Genomic DNA, 17518 nt, shown 5'->3' with positions numbered 1-17518 from the left:
CCCTGAAAAGTTGCCTTGAATACCCCTCAAAAATTACTTCACCCAATAAGCAGCAGGAAGCAGTTTGGAGAGAACTACACCCAAATTCCCTAAATGATTGTTTATATTTAAAGAGGGATATGCTATAGAGATTTGCATTGGTCTGAATCTTGGTTTATTGATACAAATTTAAGTAAATTTTATTATACTGTGCATATGTATTTCTGATCTTAATTAAGGTATTCTGTTTGTCCAGCTCATTTAAAAATGTAATGTATAATTAAGAAATATATGTTAATAGAGAGTCAACTATAATAGTCAAGCTTGTAGTCATGTTAGTTATGTTTTCAAAATATATAGAGATATATTTCAGTTAGATAGGTATTCTTCAGATCTTTTAGAGACCTTCAGAATATGGAATTTAAAATGTTTTAAGAATTTAGGACTTTTCATGAAAATGAGACACATCTGCTCCTGGCAGCACCAATCTACTTCAAGAGGAAGATGGGCATCAACGAGGTTCCTTATGGAGTTGGTTAGTCATTTGGACTACTTGATGAACTGGACATACAGGACCCACAGAGAAATGACTGCCAAACTTGCCTAAATGTGAGACGATCCTTTGAGGTTCCTGTTTCATGAAAGATTCTGCCATAAATTCTGCAGGACACAGAATAAATTGCCAATATAGGTGGAATTTTCTTTGAAATTTTCTACTTCATGGAAAAGTCTGCTGGATACTATGGACCTGTTGGCTGAAGATTGAATGCCCCAATGCTACAGAAAAACTTTGGGTGATTGTCAAGTCAGTGAGATGCCTCTGTCAATTCTAGAATTTTGGAAGTTGTTTACAAAGAACTTACTACTTACCTAGGTAATATTATATCCTTCTGAATTCTTTGACGGAGATGAAGAATAGATAGTTATGGTTTTGTTAATTATGATAAAAGATAAAGTAGATATAAATATTGTAACTATAATTCTTATTTAAGTTTTATGTAATTTTACTATGTTAAAGTTAAAACCTTCCTTTTTATTTAAACAGAAAAGGGGAGGTGATGTGAGATTCCCCATTGTATGCTGTGAATACCATTGGTTAATAAAGAAACTGTCTTGAGCCTATAACAGAGCAGGGCAAAACAGAGATAGGCAGGGAAAATTAAATTGAATGCTGGGAGAAAGAAGGCAGAATTTAGAAGATAAACCATGGAGACAGACATGCTGGAACACAGATATTTTGCCTCGTGGTAAAATATAGAACACTGGAAATGGGTTAATACTAGATGTAAGAGTTTGTTAGTAAGAAGCTAGAGCTAATGGGCCAAGCAGTGATTTAATTAATACAGTTTCTATGTGGTTATTTTGGGACTGAGCAGCCAGGAACTAACTAGTGGCTTTCCTACAACAGCAGTCTTCTTGTTCAATGTCCATCTATTCTCAACATCAGCTTATTGTTCTGTAGACATTTCTTTGTTCATATTGGGAATGATGGGGAAAATATTTCATTTCTTCTCATATAATTTTAGAATCTAGAAACTGTAATAATATGAGGCAAATGTTAAAATAACCCTTATGCATTACAGGAAAATATGAAAAATAATTGAGAATCATAATAAAATTTCTAAGACAAGTTATTTATAATTTAAGGAAACATCAAGTCAGTATATGATACAATTGGATTTAAGTTACATGTGAATTATGTAAGACCATAGAATTGGTGAGTAGAAGCTACACAGAAGCAGTGTTAAAGAAGAACTTTGAAAGCAAAACTCCATTATAGGAAAAGGTTTAAAATTAATCTGTAGTACAATCCAATGCCTGAGCATTTGGTAAAATTGGAAATGGTAAATGGACTAAGTACAAATTCTCCTTTATACTGTAATTCCTGAGAAGACAAATATCATAGGTTCTCTGTAATATGTGGATCTTAGCTTCTAATTGTTAAAAATGTGTATCTATGGGAAATTGTGATTTTTCCTGGGTTGAATCCCCAGTACCACCAACAAATAGGGGTAGGGGTGGGGCAAGAATAAAGAAGAATAACGTATTTCCATATGCGAATTTTAAGGAATGCAACAAATGTTAATAATATACAAAACCTTATCAAGTCAACTGTATAATAAGTAAACTGCAAACCATAAAATTCTCTTTTCTCATATAATTAGGGTCGTGATAGAGTGAGGATTTATTACTAATCAGAAATCACCTAGGCCTGTGCTATCCCACTATAGTCACAGTTATGTAGATATGCTGATCTTTATTTCTTTTCCTCCTCAATACTTTTATGTGTATTTCAGATAATTTATTAAAGTATTTTGCTGATTTATTGGGATTGGATCCATAGTAGAGAAAAAGAACATCAAATAAATGGAGTAAATGATGAGCAAAAGATATTTTCTAAAAAAAATTAATATCCAAGTTTATGATGTTTACTTTGTTTCAAAGGATTAAAGAGAAGCAGTGGGGGAAATAAAAAATTAATAATATATTATTAAATTCTCAAATTAAATTTAAATTAAAAAATAAAATAAAGCAAATAAATTTCTTTGAACATTTTATGTATAGTTAGTTCTATCTGCTCAAGGATCAAAATGTGAAAACATATTTACATAAGACAATTGGATTCAATTTGTCATATCTTTTAAAAATTATACATATTTGTACTATAATTTCAGCCTGCATTTCTTCCATAAAACACTATAGTCAAATGCATTCTATTTGGCCACAATCTAATTCAGTAATGATCCTACAGAAAATACTGTCTTATTTGAAATTGTACTTTTCTTTCCCAAGGACCAAACCAAAATAATTATAAAATTTCTTGATTTTCATGAAAAATAGCATCTAATAGAATAACTTGATTCATCATTTTCTTAGTTGTTGAGTTTTAGCAAGAGATACTTAACAAAATCAAGTATGCATGATAAGAAAAGGAAAAAAAATCAGTAAGTATGTATCCTGAGTGACATTTCCTATACTATGTCCACTGCTTCAATTTTTAGCTTTCTTGTCTCCAAAGACTCTTTAGAAACAGATTTGTTCTAATATTTAAAAAGTATGCAGGTATTTGCCATTTGTGAAGAAATCTCTTATTAAAAAAAATAGGACCCATGATGGCGACCTGGGGGAATTACTGAGAACACCCAATCAAAACTTTTCACACAGAGACACTCCAGTACCTGTGATTAGACCTAGAGGACCAGATTTCCTACTTCCTGTGGACTTTCCCAACAAGAATCTCAGAAATAAACGTGTTGATGTCATACTAACAAGAGTGGCAGCAGAGTCAACACAAAGCACAAAGTGTCAACTATTCAGATTTAAGATTCACAGGGAGCCCACTCGCTCCACACCAGAGGCGGCGCCAGAAGAGTAGCATATTCAGCGAGCCTCTCTTTCTTCACGTTACTTTCCTTGGTGACTGTGCAGTGACGTCCTCCTCAGAGCGTCAAAAGCTGGCGTGAGGCCAGAGGAGCGGCGGCTGGAGCTCTGTCGAAAGCAAACCCCTACTTCAGCAGAAGCAAGAAACAGGTAAAAGTTTCAGCCAGAGTCAAGGTGAGTAGGCGAATGAGACTGAGAAATTCCCAACATAGAGTACCTCCTACTGCCTACCTCTACCCCTCGTTGCCACCCCTCTCCCGCCATTTCCACTAGGGAACAAGTGGTGATCTCGTTTCCACAGTCCTCACAGGAACCATTCATGTTAGACTTGGATGACGGTAGATGAGAACTACACTATCACTCCTCCTCAGACACAATAACCGGGAATTAATTCTTCATCTCTCTCTACCAAAAAAGAACTTCAAGTTCTTCACAAGCAAGAGATCAGCAACCCATTCTCATAGATTTACCTCAGGAGATATCTTTGCAGCACTGTATCTCCTTTGGCCCACCAGTGCCCTTGTTTTAGTTAGTTATGGCCAGTCACAGAGACTAGTTTCCCCAGTCCATATTCTTCAACGCCACAAGCTATGTCCTAGTTATGAGTGTCTTTTCCCGTTTTTGCCAGTCTAGAAGATAGCCGGGGGGAGGGGGGGGGAGTCCGGGGTGTGGGCACCACAACAACAGGCAGGGGACACAGCAGTGGCAAATAAGCCGCCGCCATTTTTGTTGTCTTTGTCAATGTTGGAGGTTTATGTTCCCAATCCAGAAAACTCGTTGTTCACTCTCTGCTGTGGGATTCCCCATTAAAAAAAAAAAAATCCACTATCACCAGTCTCACCCTTGTACTCAGTCATTATTTTTTCTTAAGATTTATTTCGGCTGGGCGGTGGTGGCGCACGCCTTTAATCCCAGCACTCGGGAGGCAGAGGCAGGCGGATCTCTGTGAGTTCGAGACCAGCCTGGTCTACAAGAGCTAGTTCCAGGACAGGCTCCAAAGCCACAGAGAAACCCTGTCTCGAAAAACCAAAAAAAAAAAAAAAAAAAAAAAAAAGATTTATTTCGTGTAGACCATGCTGGCCTCGAACTCACAGAGACCCACCTGCCTCATCCTCCCGAGTGTTGAGATTAAAGGTGTACGCTACCACCTCCCTGCTTTATTTCGTTTTTAATTAGCCCTATCTTCGTGTGGTATATATGCACATGAGTGCAATTGCAGGCAGAAGCCACAAGAGGGTGCTGGGTACCCTGGAGCCCAAGTTACTTGTGATCTTGATCCATACTCCTTGGGTGCTGAGAATACAACTCGGGTTTTCTGTATAAACAGTACGGACTCTTAAGCACTGAATCATCTCTCCAGCTCCATTATCCTCAGTCTTAAGAAGTCCTGAGGAGAGTGGACCAGTAGAGCTCCACACTCATTTTGCTTCTATAGTCTCTGGAATGAGACACTAAAGAAAGCCAGGGAACACAGGCAGGAAAAGCCCATGGTAAGAGAAAATGTAAGGAAACTTACTGAGAGTGGAGATAGCAGTGAAGATGACTTACATGTAGCTGAGACTCTCAAATACCTGTCAAGGTAAACCTGCTTCCATTAATCAAAAGGAGTAGCATGTTCCATAGGAAATTAAAAGGCAGAGCATTGAGTGAGTTCTGAAGGAATTAGCCACCCTAGGTGAGTCAGGAGGCTTGATCCATATCCCTGGCCTCAATCCTGAGTGTCTCCATGAAAATCTATTGGTCTGTTTCTACGTGGGGATATGAGGAACTCAGTGTGGGTAGAGAGACCTCAAATCGGCATAGAGAAGAATATTATGTATGGCCAGAAATCAAGGCAAGGATGCAGAAGGACCTATATAAGTCCTCCATTAATGACAGTCTGAATTGACTGGGTAGTTTTGATGGTAGAAGTTTCAGGAGTAAAATACTAATAGTAGTGACAGTTTTTTTTTTTTTTTTTTTCTTGTAAGGAGGATGGACTAAATCCACACTAAAAGGCCTTCTGGTTGTTTCAGGTAGCCAACAAGAAGAATATTGTCTAAACAGACACTAGAATTGCACAAAAATGGCAGATTCAGAGTAGGAAAAGAAAGGCCTAACCCTTTACAACTGGTGATATGAACTGAGAGGAACTGAGAGAGGTTCCTGGGTCTCAAAAGAGAAGTCCTCCACTGCCACCCCTGCTCATTAGCCCAGAACAAGAGGCAAGACAGAGAGTCCCAGTCTAAAAACTGTTTCTCCCTTCTTACTCAGGAAATGAGCTTTGTATAACAGTAGCATGTTGAATTCCAAAAGCACTGCACTCAAAGAAACCTGCAGAGGCAGCCTTAGTTTCAAACAAGGTTTTCGCTCTCTGATTAAAGTGTTCATATCGTCTTCTGTTTCTTACAGCTGCTTTCATCACCAGCACCCTTCTAACATATTCTGTTCTTGTTCTTAGCCAGAGTCATCATGCCTCGTGGTCAGAAGAGTAAGCTCCATGCCCGAGAGAAACGCTCCCAGGCCCGAGGTGAGGCTCAGGCTTGCAGAGGTGCTCAGGAAACAGCAGAGGAAACCCTGGAGGCAGCAGAAGAGTCCTCAGCTGCCTCCCAGAGCCAGCTTGGGGCTGAGTCTTCCAGCACTCTAAAGTCTCCTCAAAAAGCAGCACCATCTGCCTCAACTGCTCTGAGTATTTCTTCCTCTGAATTAGATGAAAGTTTCTGTGAAGAAAGTGATACATATGAAGAAGAAGAATGCCCTTTTGAGGTCAATCCCTGCACCAGCAGCCTGCACCAAGATCTGATAGCCAAAAAGGTGGTGGCGCTCTTACATTGCTTGCTCCACAACTTCTATATGAAGCAGCCTAGTACCAAGGAAGAAATGCTGAAGGTTATCACCAAGAAGTATGAAAATGACTTCCCTGAGATCTTCAGGAAAGCCTCCAAGAACCTCGAGGAAACCTTTGCAATGGAAGTGAGGGAAGTCAACTCCAGTGAACCCTCATACAACCTCATCAGCAAGCTGAAACTCCCCAACAATGGGAGGATTCGTGCTGGCAAAGGCTTACCCAAGACTGGTTTCCTGATGAGTGTCCTGAGTATCATCTTCGTTAGTGGCAATTGTGCCAGTGAAGAAGACATATGGAAAATCCTGAAGAAGAGGCAGATCTATCCAGGGAAGAAACACCGCATCTTTGGTGAGCCCCGGAAGCTCATGACCCAGTATTTTGTGAAGCTGAAGTACCTGGAGTACCGGCAGGTGGCCAACAGTGATCCTCCACGCTATGAGTTCCTGTGGGGTCCCCAAGCCTATGCTGAAATAAACAATATAAAAGTCCTGGAATTTTTGGCCAAGATAAACAAAACAACACCTAGTGCCATCGCTGACATTTATTTCAAGTCTTTGAAAAATGAGCAAGAACAAGCAGAAGCCCAAGATGAAGGTGGTTCTGATACCATTGACTCTGCTAGTGGAGATTCCCCAGTAAAATTACCAGCAAGTTCCTCCATCCCTTTTGATGTTTGAAGTTTTCCAGTCATTCAGATAAGGACATAAAGCATGAAAAAAGTTTTCTTGAAAATTTGAAATAATTATACTATTAGAAGGATGAAAAGATAGTCAAATCTAGTTTTTGTTCTTTGTTTTTACTATGTTGTTTGGTAAAGTTACCTGCAACTAAGTTTTATTCTTGACTTATAAAATAAATTTGAAGAAATTAAATGAACATTACTCAGAATTTGTTCTTACTAGCTATTCTCCAAATGCTCACTTAGCACACATTCTTTATAAGTCACTGGTCAAACAGGGATGCTAAGATAAATTGTTAGCTTCTGCTTTTAGAATGTTTAAGTCTAAGAACTTCAGCTGAACCACTATGATGTTTAATTCCTCTTTATTAGTTAAGGAAGATTGAAAAAAAGTGTGAATGAGGGTTTTTCTTATGAAAGCCATTAAGTGGAAATATATTGAATTAAGAACATGGGATGTTGGGGAAAAGATTAAATAACATAACAGGATATAATAATAGTATATACCATTTTCCTTGGTCTTGTAGGTGGTGGGATAATTGGACTTGCAAAAATAGTCAGTAAATACATAACCTCAGAAGATGTGCTTCAGAGTAAAGGTGCAAAATCTTTATGTCTTCTGGTTTCTATAATAAAATGTGAAATGGTTGGGAGATACACCTCACCCTAACTGATACTTAGTTTTCTAAATCTCAGAGACTAGGAACTACAAGTTCACATTGTCTAGAAGTCCAATTCCTGAGGATGGTATACTTCCTGGCCTATAGAGAAGAAGGGAGGGAAGAAAAGAATGAGGAAAGGGCCAGAGATTGAGGGAAAATGAGGGAGGAAGATGGATGAAGTGGAAGTGAATGGGAAAGGGAGAAGGAAAATGAGGAAGGAGTCAAAGGGAGGGAGGAGGAGATGAGGGGAGAGGGAGGGAAAGCTAGGGGAGGATACAGGACAAAGAGAGGGAGGGAAGGAGAAGGGGAAAAAGAGAGATGGAATATGGAGAGGGATAGAGGAAGAAAAAATTCTACTATTTTGTTATAGGTTTAGAAATCCACAAATGGTGGCCCACCATCACACATCATCATTAAATTATAAATACTTCTGAAGTCCGTCATTATAATGACACCACATTTTTGAGACAGGGTTTTTTTTTTTTTTGTGTGTGTGTGTGTGTGTAACCTTGACTGTCCTGGAACTATTTCTGTAGCCTAGGCTGAGCTTGAACTCACAGAGATCCATCTGCCTATGCCTCATGAGTGTTGGGATTAAAGGTGTGTACCACCATCATCCAGTTATGTTTTTAATTATTTATTTTTATGGTGCTGAACGTGTCAAATTGGGGAAACACGAGTCAAATAATCCCAAGATACTTCTGAATCGAGTATTCTAAGGTTTTTCTTTATTAAAAGGTAAAACTCATGGGGCAGGAACAGGGGGCCAACATCAAGGTATGGAGCATAGGAAGAAAAGGCTGAGTTGGCCATGACTGAGGCATTTTAGCCCCTTAAGTCACACCCCAACCTGGTACAGCTTCTTAAACGTCATTGGCTAAAGGAGGTTCCCCATCATTTTTATTTTATGTGCATTGGTGTTTTACCTACATATATGTCTGTGTGAAGCTCTCTGTTCCTGATGTAGGAGGGTCATCTGTCTATGTGTTATTTTCATTGGTTAATAAAGAAAGTGCCTTGGTCTTTTGATAGGCCAGCCCTTAGGTGGGTGGTGTATACAGAACAGAATTCTGGGAGGAAGAAAGCAGAGTCAGGCAGATGTCAAGACTCTCCTCTCTGAGATAGACACTGGCTGGACTCATGCCGGTAAGCCACAGTCAAGTGGCAATACAGATATTCAAAATGGGTTAGATCAATATGTGATAGTTAGACAATAAGGGACTAGAGATAATGGGCTGGGCAGTGTTTAAGTGAATACAATTTGTGTGTTGTTATTTCCGGTGTTAATTTAGCCATGAGGGATCCGGGCAGGATGAAAAACAGGCCTGCTTGCCTAGTCACTACATTTGGCACTCCAACGTGATGGACTAAATCCACTTAAAAACCCGAGAGGGCTTAAAAAGGAGAGAGAGAGAGTTTAATACAGCTTTTTCTGTTTGCTAGGGTGTGCTGCAGAGAAGTTTTCCTGACTCAGCAGCCTCAACAGGAAAAAAGCCACTCAATTTTAAAACGAGGCTTCCTGGGCCCTGCTGCCAGTGCAATCTCTAGCTACGGAGCATTTGTGGGCCTGGGATGTTTGTATGCCCACTCAGAATCGGGAATAAACTACTCTGAGACCATGCCAATGGCTCAGCACTCCCCACCTGCACCTGAGCAGGTGGCGGGTTCAGGTTTACTAGGTGTGCACAAGTGGGAGAGCATGGCAGATTCCTACCACCATACACAGAGATGTTTCTAGGCTGCACAGTGGTCTGCCTGACAGATTAGGATGTAACTGAGATAAAAAGCTCATTCCCAGACTTAAAGTGCTGAGTGTGGCTCCTACCTGGAGGTGAAAAATAATGCATAGTTTTAAAACATGGCTTCCTGGGCTGTGCTGCCACCATGATCTCCACCATCACAATCTCTGTCTGGCTCCTGTGGGAGACAGAGCTTTTGAATGGACCATTTGGAGTAAAGTGCTAGGGTTTATTTGATGGCAACTAGACTCACTGTGTGCCTAAAAGGGGGACATTGCCTGCTGTGGCCCAGAGGCACAAGCCGCTCTGCCATGTTACCAGTGCACGGCTCAGAGGCACAAGCGGCTCTGCCATGTTGGACTGGGTGGGGCAAGCCCGCAGTATCTGTTTTTGACATAGGAATGTCGCAGCTTAGATTCTTAAGCGATTAGTGATTTAAAAGCACAAAGCAAAAACAGACAACGCAATAGGACAGATTCAGACATAAAAGACCTCTAAATGGGTCATAGTGTTAGATAGACATACATAGGCTTGGGAGAGAGAAGAAAAAAGAATATAGAGAATAAAATTAATGTCTTAAAAATGGTAAAGTTTTAAAGAGACAGAGTGCAGGTAGTTATAGACTAAAAGAAATAAAGAAAAATAAGCCGCGTAAAAACAGAATATTCACAGAGAGTTTGGATTCTGTATATTGTATTTTCTTTGAATTTTTTGACTGTGACAAAGCTAAGTACAGAGAGATGGTTCATTGTGTGGGCTGCAAAACTAAACCAGGATGTATATTATAAAGCTATCTTGACTTCAGAATTTGGGTCTAAGGATATGATGCTTTGGAAAGGAGGTTCTTCTTTTGTTTTCACAGAGGATGAGACCCTATGGATTGCTTCTGTCCCAATATGGTATGATAGACCATGGCCTTCTGAAAGGTTGCTGTGAACACCCTCAAAAAATTACTTCACTCAACAGGTGACTGAGATGTACCTAGCACACAGGTTATACCATAAAAGACCTAAATAACAGCATCACCATGTAGCAGGAAGCAGTTTGGAGAGAAATAACTGCACCCATATTCCCAAATATTGTTTATAAATGTTCTTTTACATTTAAATGGGGATAAGATATAGAGATGAATAATTTACATTGGTATAAATTTTGCTTTGTTCATATAAATTTAAGGTCAATTTTATTATATGTATATGTATTTCTGATCTTGATTAAGGTATTGTGATTATGTAGTTCATTAAAAATGTATAATTAGGAAATATAGGTTGTTAATGGATAATCAGTGATAATAGTTAAGCTTATAGTCATGTTAGTTAGATTTTCTAGATATGTAGAGATATATTTCAAACAGATAGGCATTCTTCATATCTCTCGAAGACTATAGAATATGGCATTTAATGTTTTAATAACTCAGGACTTTTCATGACAATGAGACATGTCTGCTCCTGGCAGCACCAGTATACTTCAAGAGGAAGATGGGTATCGAAGAGGCTCCTTATGGAGTTTGATAGCCATTTGGGCATGAAACTGCTCTTGCCTGGACTGATGCATAAACTGGACACAAAGAATTGCAGAGAGAGGACTGCTGAACTTGCCTAAAGGTGAGATGGTCTTTTGGGGTTCCTGATTCATGAAAGAGTCTGTGAGACATTCTGCAGGATACAGAAGAAAGCGACCGAACTGTCTTTGAAACTTCCTGCTTCATGGAAATGCCTGTAGGCTGAAGATGGATGCCCCAATGGTACAAAAGAACTTTGGGTGACTGTCCAGACAGTGAGATGTCTCTGTCATTTCTAGAGTTTTAGAAGTTGCTTATTTCTTGTTTGCTTAAGAAATATTATACCCTTCTGGAGTCTTTGATGGAGTTGAATAATGGATAGTTAAAGTTTTCCTTAGTTATGATAAAAGATAAAATAGATCTAAATATTGTAATTGTAATTCTTGCTTGATAACTGTTTTGTTATATGTAATTTTACTTTGTTAAAGTGAAAGCCTTTCTTTTTTGTTTGAACAGAAAAGGGGGAAATGATGTAGGATGGTCATCTGTCTATATGTTGTTTTCATTGGTTAATAAAGAAAGTTCCTTGGTCTTTTGATAGGCAGCCCTTATGTGGGTGGAGTAGACAGAACAGAATTCTGGGAGGAAGAAAGCAGAGTCAGGCAGAGGCCATGACTCTCCTATCTGAGATGGACGCTGGTTAGACTGATGCTGGAAGCCACAGTCAAGTGGCAATACAGATATTCAAAATGGGTTAGATCAATATGTGATAGTTAGCCAATAATGGACTAGAGATAATGGGCCAGACAGTGTTTAAATGAATACAATTTGTGTGTTGTTATTTTGGGTGTTAAGCTAGTCATGCAGGAGCTGGGTGCCTCATCACTACAAGTTCCCTGGCACTGGAGTCACAGACAGTTAGGAGATGTCATGTAGGTGCTAGAAATTGAACCCTGGTCCTCTGGAAGAGCCGCTAGTATTCTCAACCACTGAGACATCTCTTCTGACCCTCTCCTATATTTCATAATGACTTTCCATGGTAGTTTAAGGATCACATACTTTCAATTCATAATGGCAAAGTGTTTTCATAAGTAATTTAAAGATGGGGTATATGTGGGGGACGCTCCACTTGGACAGGAAAGGGAGGTGCCTTGAATTCTATTTTCCCTGTTAGTCTGCACTGTTTGCATAGCAGGTGGTCTATGCATATTCTCAAAACATTTCTGAGAAATATGAAGAATGACTTTCATTTAAGATTAGATGTAGAGAAGTTACTACATTGTACTTTTTTGCCTTCCCCTTGAAAAAGTATATTCAATTGTATTAGAAGGGTATATAAAAGGATGTTATTTTGACTACAATTTGACAAACTTTAACTGAATGGCAACCACTGTGGTACATAACTTCTCTGCCACAGATCTTTGTGTTAGCAAACTCCATGTAGATAGAGCATTTTCTCTAAAGTAGATCTGAGAGAGGTCAGAGTTATTATAAGAAGACATTATCAGTTAAGAGAGATGAGTTGGATACCCCAAAATGTATCAAATTAAGAACACTGAGTCAATATTGATGGGATTATATCTAATATGGTATATATCACTGTTAAAATTCATGTGAAAATTTGATTCTCATATGATTTATCAGGTGTGACTAGTGAAACGTTGAAGGAGTGATTAAGGATAAATTTGTTCATGGACAGTTAATCAATTCATTTATGTATATCTTGACAATGGTTCTTTGATGAATTTAATATAAGTCTATATTCTGAACATTTTCCATTTCTCAAATGAAACACTCTGTTTCACATGGGAACTCTACAGATAGTTCCCATCAGAAAGGACATCAGTAGGTTGATCATTCTCCAGTAGAAGGTCAAATTTACATGAATATATGGGAAGCACAGTTTAAAATGGATGAGTAAAAGGCAAAGAGAACACAAAATTGAGTGTTTAGGAAATGGGGTGGGGTGAGTCTGGAAAAAGTTGGGGAAGGGATAAATATGGTCCAAACTCGCTGGATGAAATTTTTGAAGGAGTTAAAAAATGAAAGAGAGTCTTAATCAGTTTGCACTCCTACCAACAATGGAAGAATTACTCCACATCATCTCCAATATAGGCTGTGATCAGTGTTTTTGATCTGAGCCATTCTGACAGGAGTAAGATATACCATCTCAGAATCATTTTGATTTGCATTTGCTAGGGATGTTGAGCAATTTCTTAAATGTCTTTCAGACATTTTAGTTTTTTTCTATTGAGAATTCTGTTTAGATCTGTACCCCTTTTTAAATGGATTGTTTGGTATTTTGTTGTCTAGTTTCTTGAGTTCTTTATGCATTTTGGAGATCAGTTTCTCTGTCAAATGTGGTATTGGTGAAGATCTTTTTCTATTCTGTAAGCTGCTGTTTTGTCTTATTGACTGTGTCCTTTGCCTTACAGAAGCTTCTGAGTTTCAAGAGGTCCCATTTATTAATTGTTGTTCTCAGTGTCTGTGCTACTGGTGTTATATTTAAGAAGTAGCTTCCTGTGCCTATGCATTCAAGTTTACTTCCCACTTTTTCTTCTGTCAATGTCAGCCTTTAGAGCTTTAAATTGACAAATTCTCCATCTATATAAATTATCCTGAATGTCATATTCTATTACAATAATAGAAACATGTTTGAGCAACACTACACCACCATTTCAGTAGAGAAAAAAAAGACATAATCTGGCTCTGTCCATGCTACCATCATTTGAAAACCAAGAGAGGGCTTGACAACAGAGCCACCCAGTTTGCTTGAATATTCCAGTCTAATGAATGCCATTTTTAGGCTGAAAGTGAAGCCAACAAATATGGAAAGTTGGAACCCCCCTCTGATGAAGGAAGAAGGCAGGATAAGGCAGTTATTCATATCTCCTTCAGCTCCCACAAATCCAATCCCCCAGTGTCATGCCTTGTTCTTCATAACATTACAAGTTGCTGCCACCCCCAATCATATTTCCAGTGGAACACACAGATCATCCCCTGCTAAACTCCATCTTCTCATTCATTGCATTATTAAAGGCTCCAACATTAGAAGGCTTTTCTTGGGAATATACAAGGCACTCTTACCAAGGAAGCAAGTAAATTAATTGCTGTGGGACACTGTTCTTGTACACTGTAAAGATTTGTCACTCATATTATATTAATAAAATGCTGATTGCTCAGTAGCTAAGCAAGAATTATAGGTGGGGAAATAAGACCAAGAGATTTCTGGTAAAAGGAAATACAGAGAGTCAGTCACATGCCAGACACAGAGGAAGCAAGATGAGAATGCCTTACTGAGAAAAGTTACCAAGCCACGTGGGTAAACATAGACAAGAATTATGGGTTAATTTAAGTTTTAAAAGCTAGTTAATAACAACCCTGAGCTTATAAGTCAAACAGTTTATATTTACTATAAGCCTCTGTGTGTTTCTTTGGGACTGAAAAGTTCTAGGATCAGATAAGACAAAAATTTCCATCTACAAATGGTTCCCAAAAGTTTGACAAGAAATTTTATGTAAAACCTAAGAAATCTTTTTAAAAGAATTCTAGACAGACAAGAATGGAGGCAAGCATAGCTTCTTGGTCACCATCTTTACTTCACTAGGCTTTGTTTGCCAGTGGCAAGCAGAGATGTTTCTCCATTAAGAAAAGCTTCATGACTCAGCATTAGTAACAAAAACTGCATGGCAGCTCTTTTAAGAGGCCCTCCCACCAAACACTTAAATAGTGTTTACAAACAGTCAGAAGCATGCTTCTAGGTGGTGGCATGGACCTAGAAAATGCACAGAGTCGTGGTAATGAATGTAACTCCTGCCTGTACCCCCTTATAATCAGAAAACTAAGGAATGGGGCAGAGCCAGCTGCCAAAAGTGTCACTTTTCTCCTGGCCATGCTGCTTACAGATTAAAGACTCATGGTCAGAAAATGATAAATATATACAGTAAAGACAGATTCAGATGGAAAAACAACAACCTCCAAACAGTTTACAGTGTATTTAAAAATATATGTAGGCTTGGGAAAGAAAAGAAAAAGGATAGAGAAAGTCCTTATGAAAAGAAATAGAGTAGCCAGGCATGGTGGTATACACCTTAAATCCCAGCATTTGGTAGACAGTGGGAGGTAGATCTCTGTGAGTTTGAGGTCAGCCAGGTCTACAGAGCGATATCCAGGACAGACAAAGATACACAAAGAATCCCTGTCTCCAAAAAAAAATTAAAATAAAAAAAAAGAAATAAAGTTTTTAAAAAGCTGAATAAAGATGGAGGATACAGAGAGTCTGGATGTTATTCTGTTGTCTTTAAATTGTTTAACTGCTGAGGAAGGAGCAATAGCTACTAAAAAACATTTGATTAAGAATGCTGCTGGAGACCGGGCGGTGGTGGCTCACGCCTTTAATCCCAGCACTTGGGAGGCAGAGACAGGCGGATCTCTGTGAGTTCGAGACCAGCCTGGTCTACAAGAGCTAGTTCCAGGACAGACTCCAAAACCACAGAGAAACCCTGTCTTAAAAAACCAAAAAAAAAAAAAAAAAAAAAAAAAGAATGCTGCTGGATTAACCCAACCAATATATTTTAAAAATGCCTTGACATAAAAATTTTAGACAAAACTATTTTACTTTGGAGAAGTTTTGCTTTTGTTTCCATGGGAAATGAGAGGCTGTGTATTCATTCTGGGTTAAGAAAAATGTTTGATCAAGGAAGACCCCTTGAAATATCTCCAATAGGGATGGATGGCCCAGATGATCCAACATTTTATAGCACTTCTGTTGCAGTTTTATCTGAGTTCTATATCCAGAACAACCTCAAGACTGTTGGCTGAGATGATCTAGCCTCATAGAATACTCCAGTCAACACTTCACCATAATTCTAAATTTTCTATTGGTCCCTATAACATTATCACCACCCTTAATCAGCTGAAATTAGCCTTGAAATCTATGCCCTCATTACCTAAATATTGATTATGTATGTTTTTCGTTGTTTAGACGGATGGTTGAAAGTAGTTATGGATAATGATCAAGAAAAAATGCTAAACAAAGGAAATTAGATTCAGAGTTCTTGTTTTGAAAAGAAAAAAAAGGGAATATGCTGTGGGATAATGCTTTTTTATACCATAAATATTTGTCACTCATATTAGTTTACTAAAATGCTAATTGTCCAGGAGGCAAGCATAGGTGGAATGTCCAGACCAAGAGTATTCTGGGAAGAAGTAAGGCTAGATGCAGAGGAAGCAGGATGAGAATGCCTTACTAAGAAAAGGTACCAAGCCATGTGACTAAACATAGATAATAATTATGGGTTAATTTAAGTTGTAAGAGCTAGTTCATAATAAGGCTAAGCTAACAGGCCAGTTTATAATTAATATAAACCTCTGCATGTTTCTTTGGAACTCAACCTCTGTGGAAACAAGTGGCAGAGAAGCTTCCATATACACCTAACTGAAAATCTTTATTCTCCAACTTATTATTCCATGTCCAATCTCCTAGAGTCACCCCCAGCTCTTTTGCCGTGGCCTCTTCTTGCTCTCTACTAGGGGATTAATCAGATAGAATACTGTTGAAAGGAGTTGCTTGTTCATCCCTGCAGTCCAGAACTGAAATAACCACACAGAAACTGTATTATTTAAAACACTGCTTGACTCATTAGCTCTAGATTCTTATTTGCTAACTCTTACATCTTAATTTAACTGGTGCAGGAGTTAATTCTGTTAATTATGTTATAATTTATGTTATAAACACTGATTGGCCAGGCAGGAAGTATAGGCGGGAAAACCAGACAGGAAGTAGAGGTGGGGCAATGAGAACAGGAGTATTCTGAGAAGGAAGCTCTTCCCCCAGTCCTTCCCAGATCATGAAAGAAGCAAAATGTGACCTGCCCCGCTACAAAAGGTACTGAGACATGTGGCTAACATATACTAGAATAATGGGCTGGTGCATGTTATAAGAGCTAATACAAAGCCTGAGCTAACAGGTCAATCAGTTTATATCTAATGTAGACTTCTGTGTGATTCTTTGGGGCTAAACAGCTGTGGGAACTGGGCAGGACAGAAACCCCAATAAGCAGGACCTCATGTTCCATTTATCCCATGTCTATTAATCTGGTATCACCACGAGGTTGTGGGCTACCAACAAAATTTCAGTACATCTGTCTGGCACTGGCTCCTTGCTTCTCTCTGACTCCATCTTTCTTTCACCCAGCATTCAGTTTTCCCTCCTAACTAAGTTTTGCTATGTTATATGTCCAAAGCAGTTTTTTTTTTTTTTTTTTTTTTTTTTTTTTTTTTTTTTTTTTTTTTTTTTTTTTTTTTTTTTTTGCAGCAGACATCTCCTTTATTGGAAATACAATAGTCCCAGGGGTACCTGGGAAGAACTGGAACTAGGAAATGGGGCTTTCCCTAATGCAGACTGCCCTCCCCTGGTCCAGGGTGGGAGCCAGTCTTATCCTTGCTAACAGGGAGTCAAGGAGCCCTGGAGGAGCTGAAAAGGAATCCCTGCTGAGAGAGCAGGCCCCTGGAACTGGGGCTGGAATGCAGTCAGTCCTCTGCAACCCCTGAGCTCATTACCCTCAGAACAGCTGTGAGCCTGGGCCTTGTCTCCAGAGGCAAGGTCCCTAGTAATGTCCAGTAGAGGGCCAGGGGGCTGGGTGGACCAGAGACAAAATGACTCTGCCCCCTACGGCATGGCCAGGGGCAGGCTGGTCAGGAGGTCTTGATCCCTCAACACTAGTCTCTGCAACTGGGGGCGGGGAAGAC

At 39.0% G+C, this 17518-nt stretch overlaps 1 protein-coding gene and 1 pseudogene across 1 annotated transcript; one reads left to right on the top strand and one right to left on the bottom strand.

The window, feature by feature from the left end:
• Positions 1 to 3681, bottom strand: part of LOC130868418 (SH2B adapter protein 1-like) — a 30646-nt pseudogene extending 26965 nt beyond the window's left edge.
• A 2130-nt stretch (positions 3682 to 5811) lies between these two features.
• Positions 5812 to 6864, top strand: LOC130868417 (melanoma-associated antigen B3-like). The gene has a single exon (XM_057760646.1). It carries the CDS (start codon positions 5812 to 5814, stop codon positions 6862 to 6864), a length of 1053 nt encoding a protein of 350 aa, XP_057616629.1.
• Positions 6865 to 17518: the final 10654 nt, after the last annotated feature.

This window comes from Chionomys nivalis, chromosome X, assembly GCF_950005125.1.
Source record: "Chionomys nivalis chromosome X, mChiNiv1.1, whole genome shotgun sequence".
NCBI lineage: Eukaryota > Metazoa > Chordata > Mammalia > Rodentia > Cricetidae > Chionomys > Chionomys nivalis.
This window is presented reverse-complemented; position numbering and strand designations above follow the sequence as displayed.

What these genes read in the sequence shown, in the direction of transcription:
- LOC130868417 (XM_057760646.1), top strand. Translation starts at nt 5,812, where the DNA reads ATGCCTCGTGGTCAGAAGAGTAAGCTCCATGCCCGAGAGAAACGCTCC.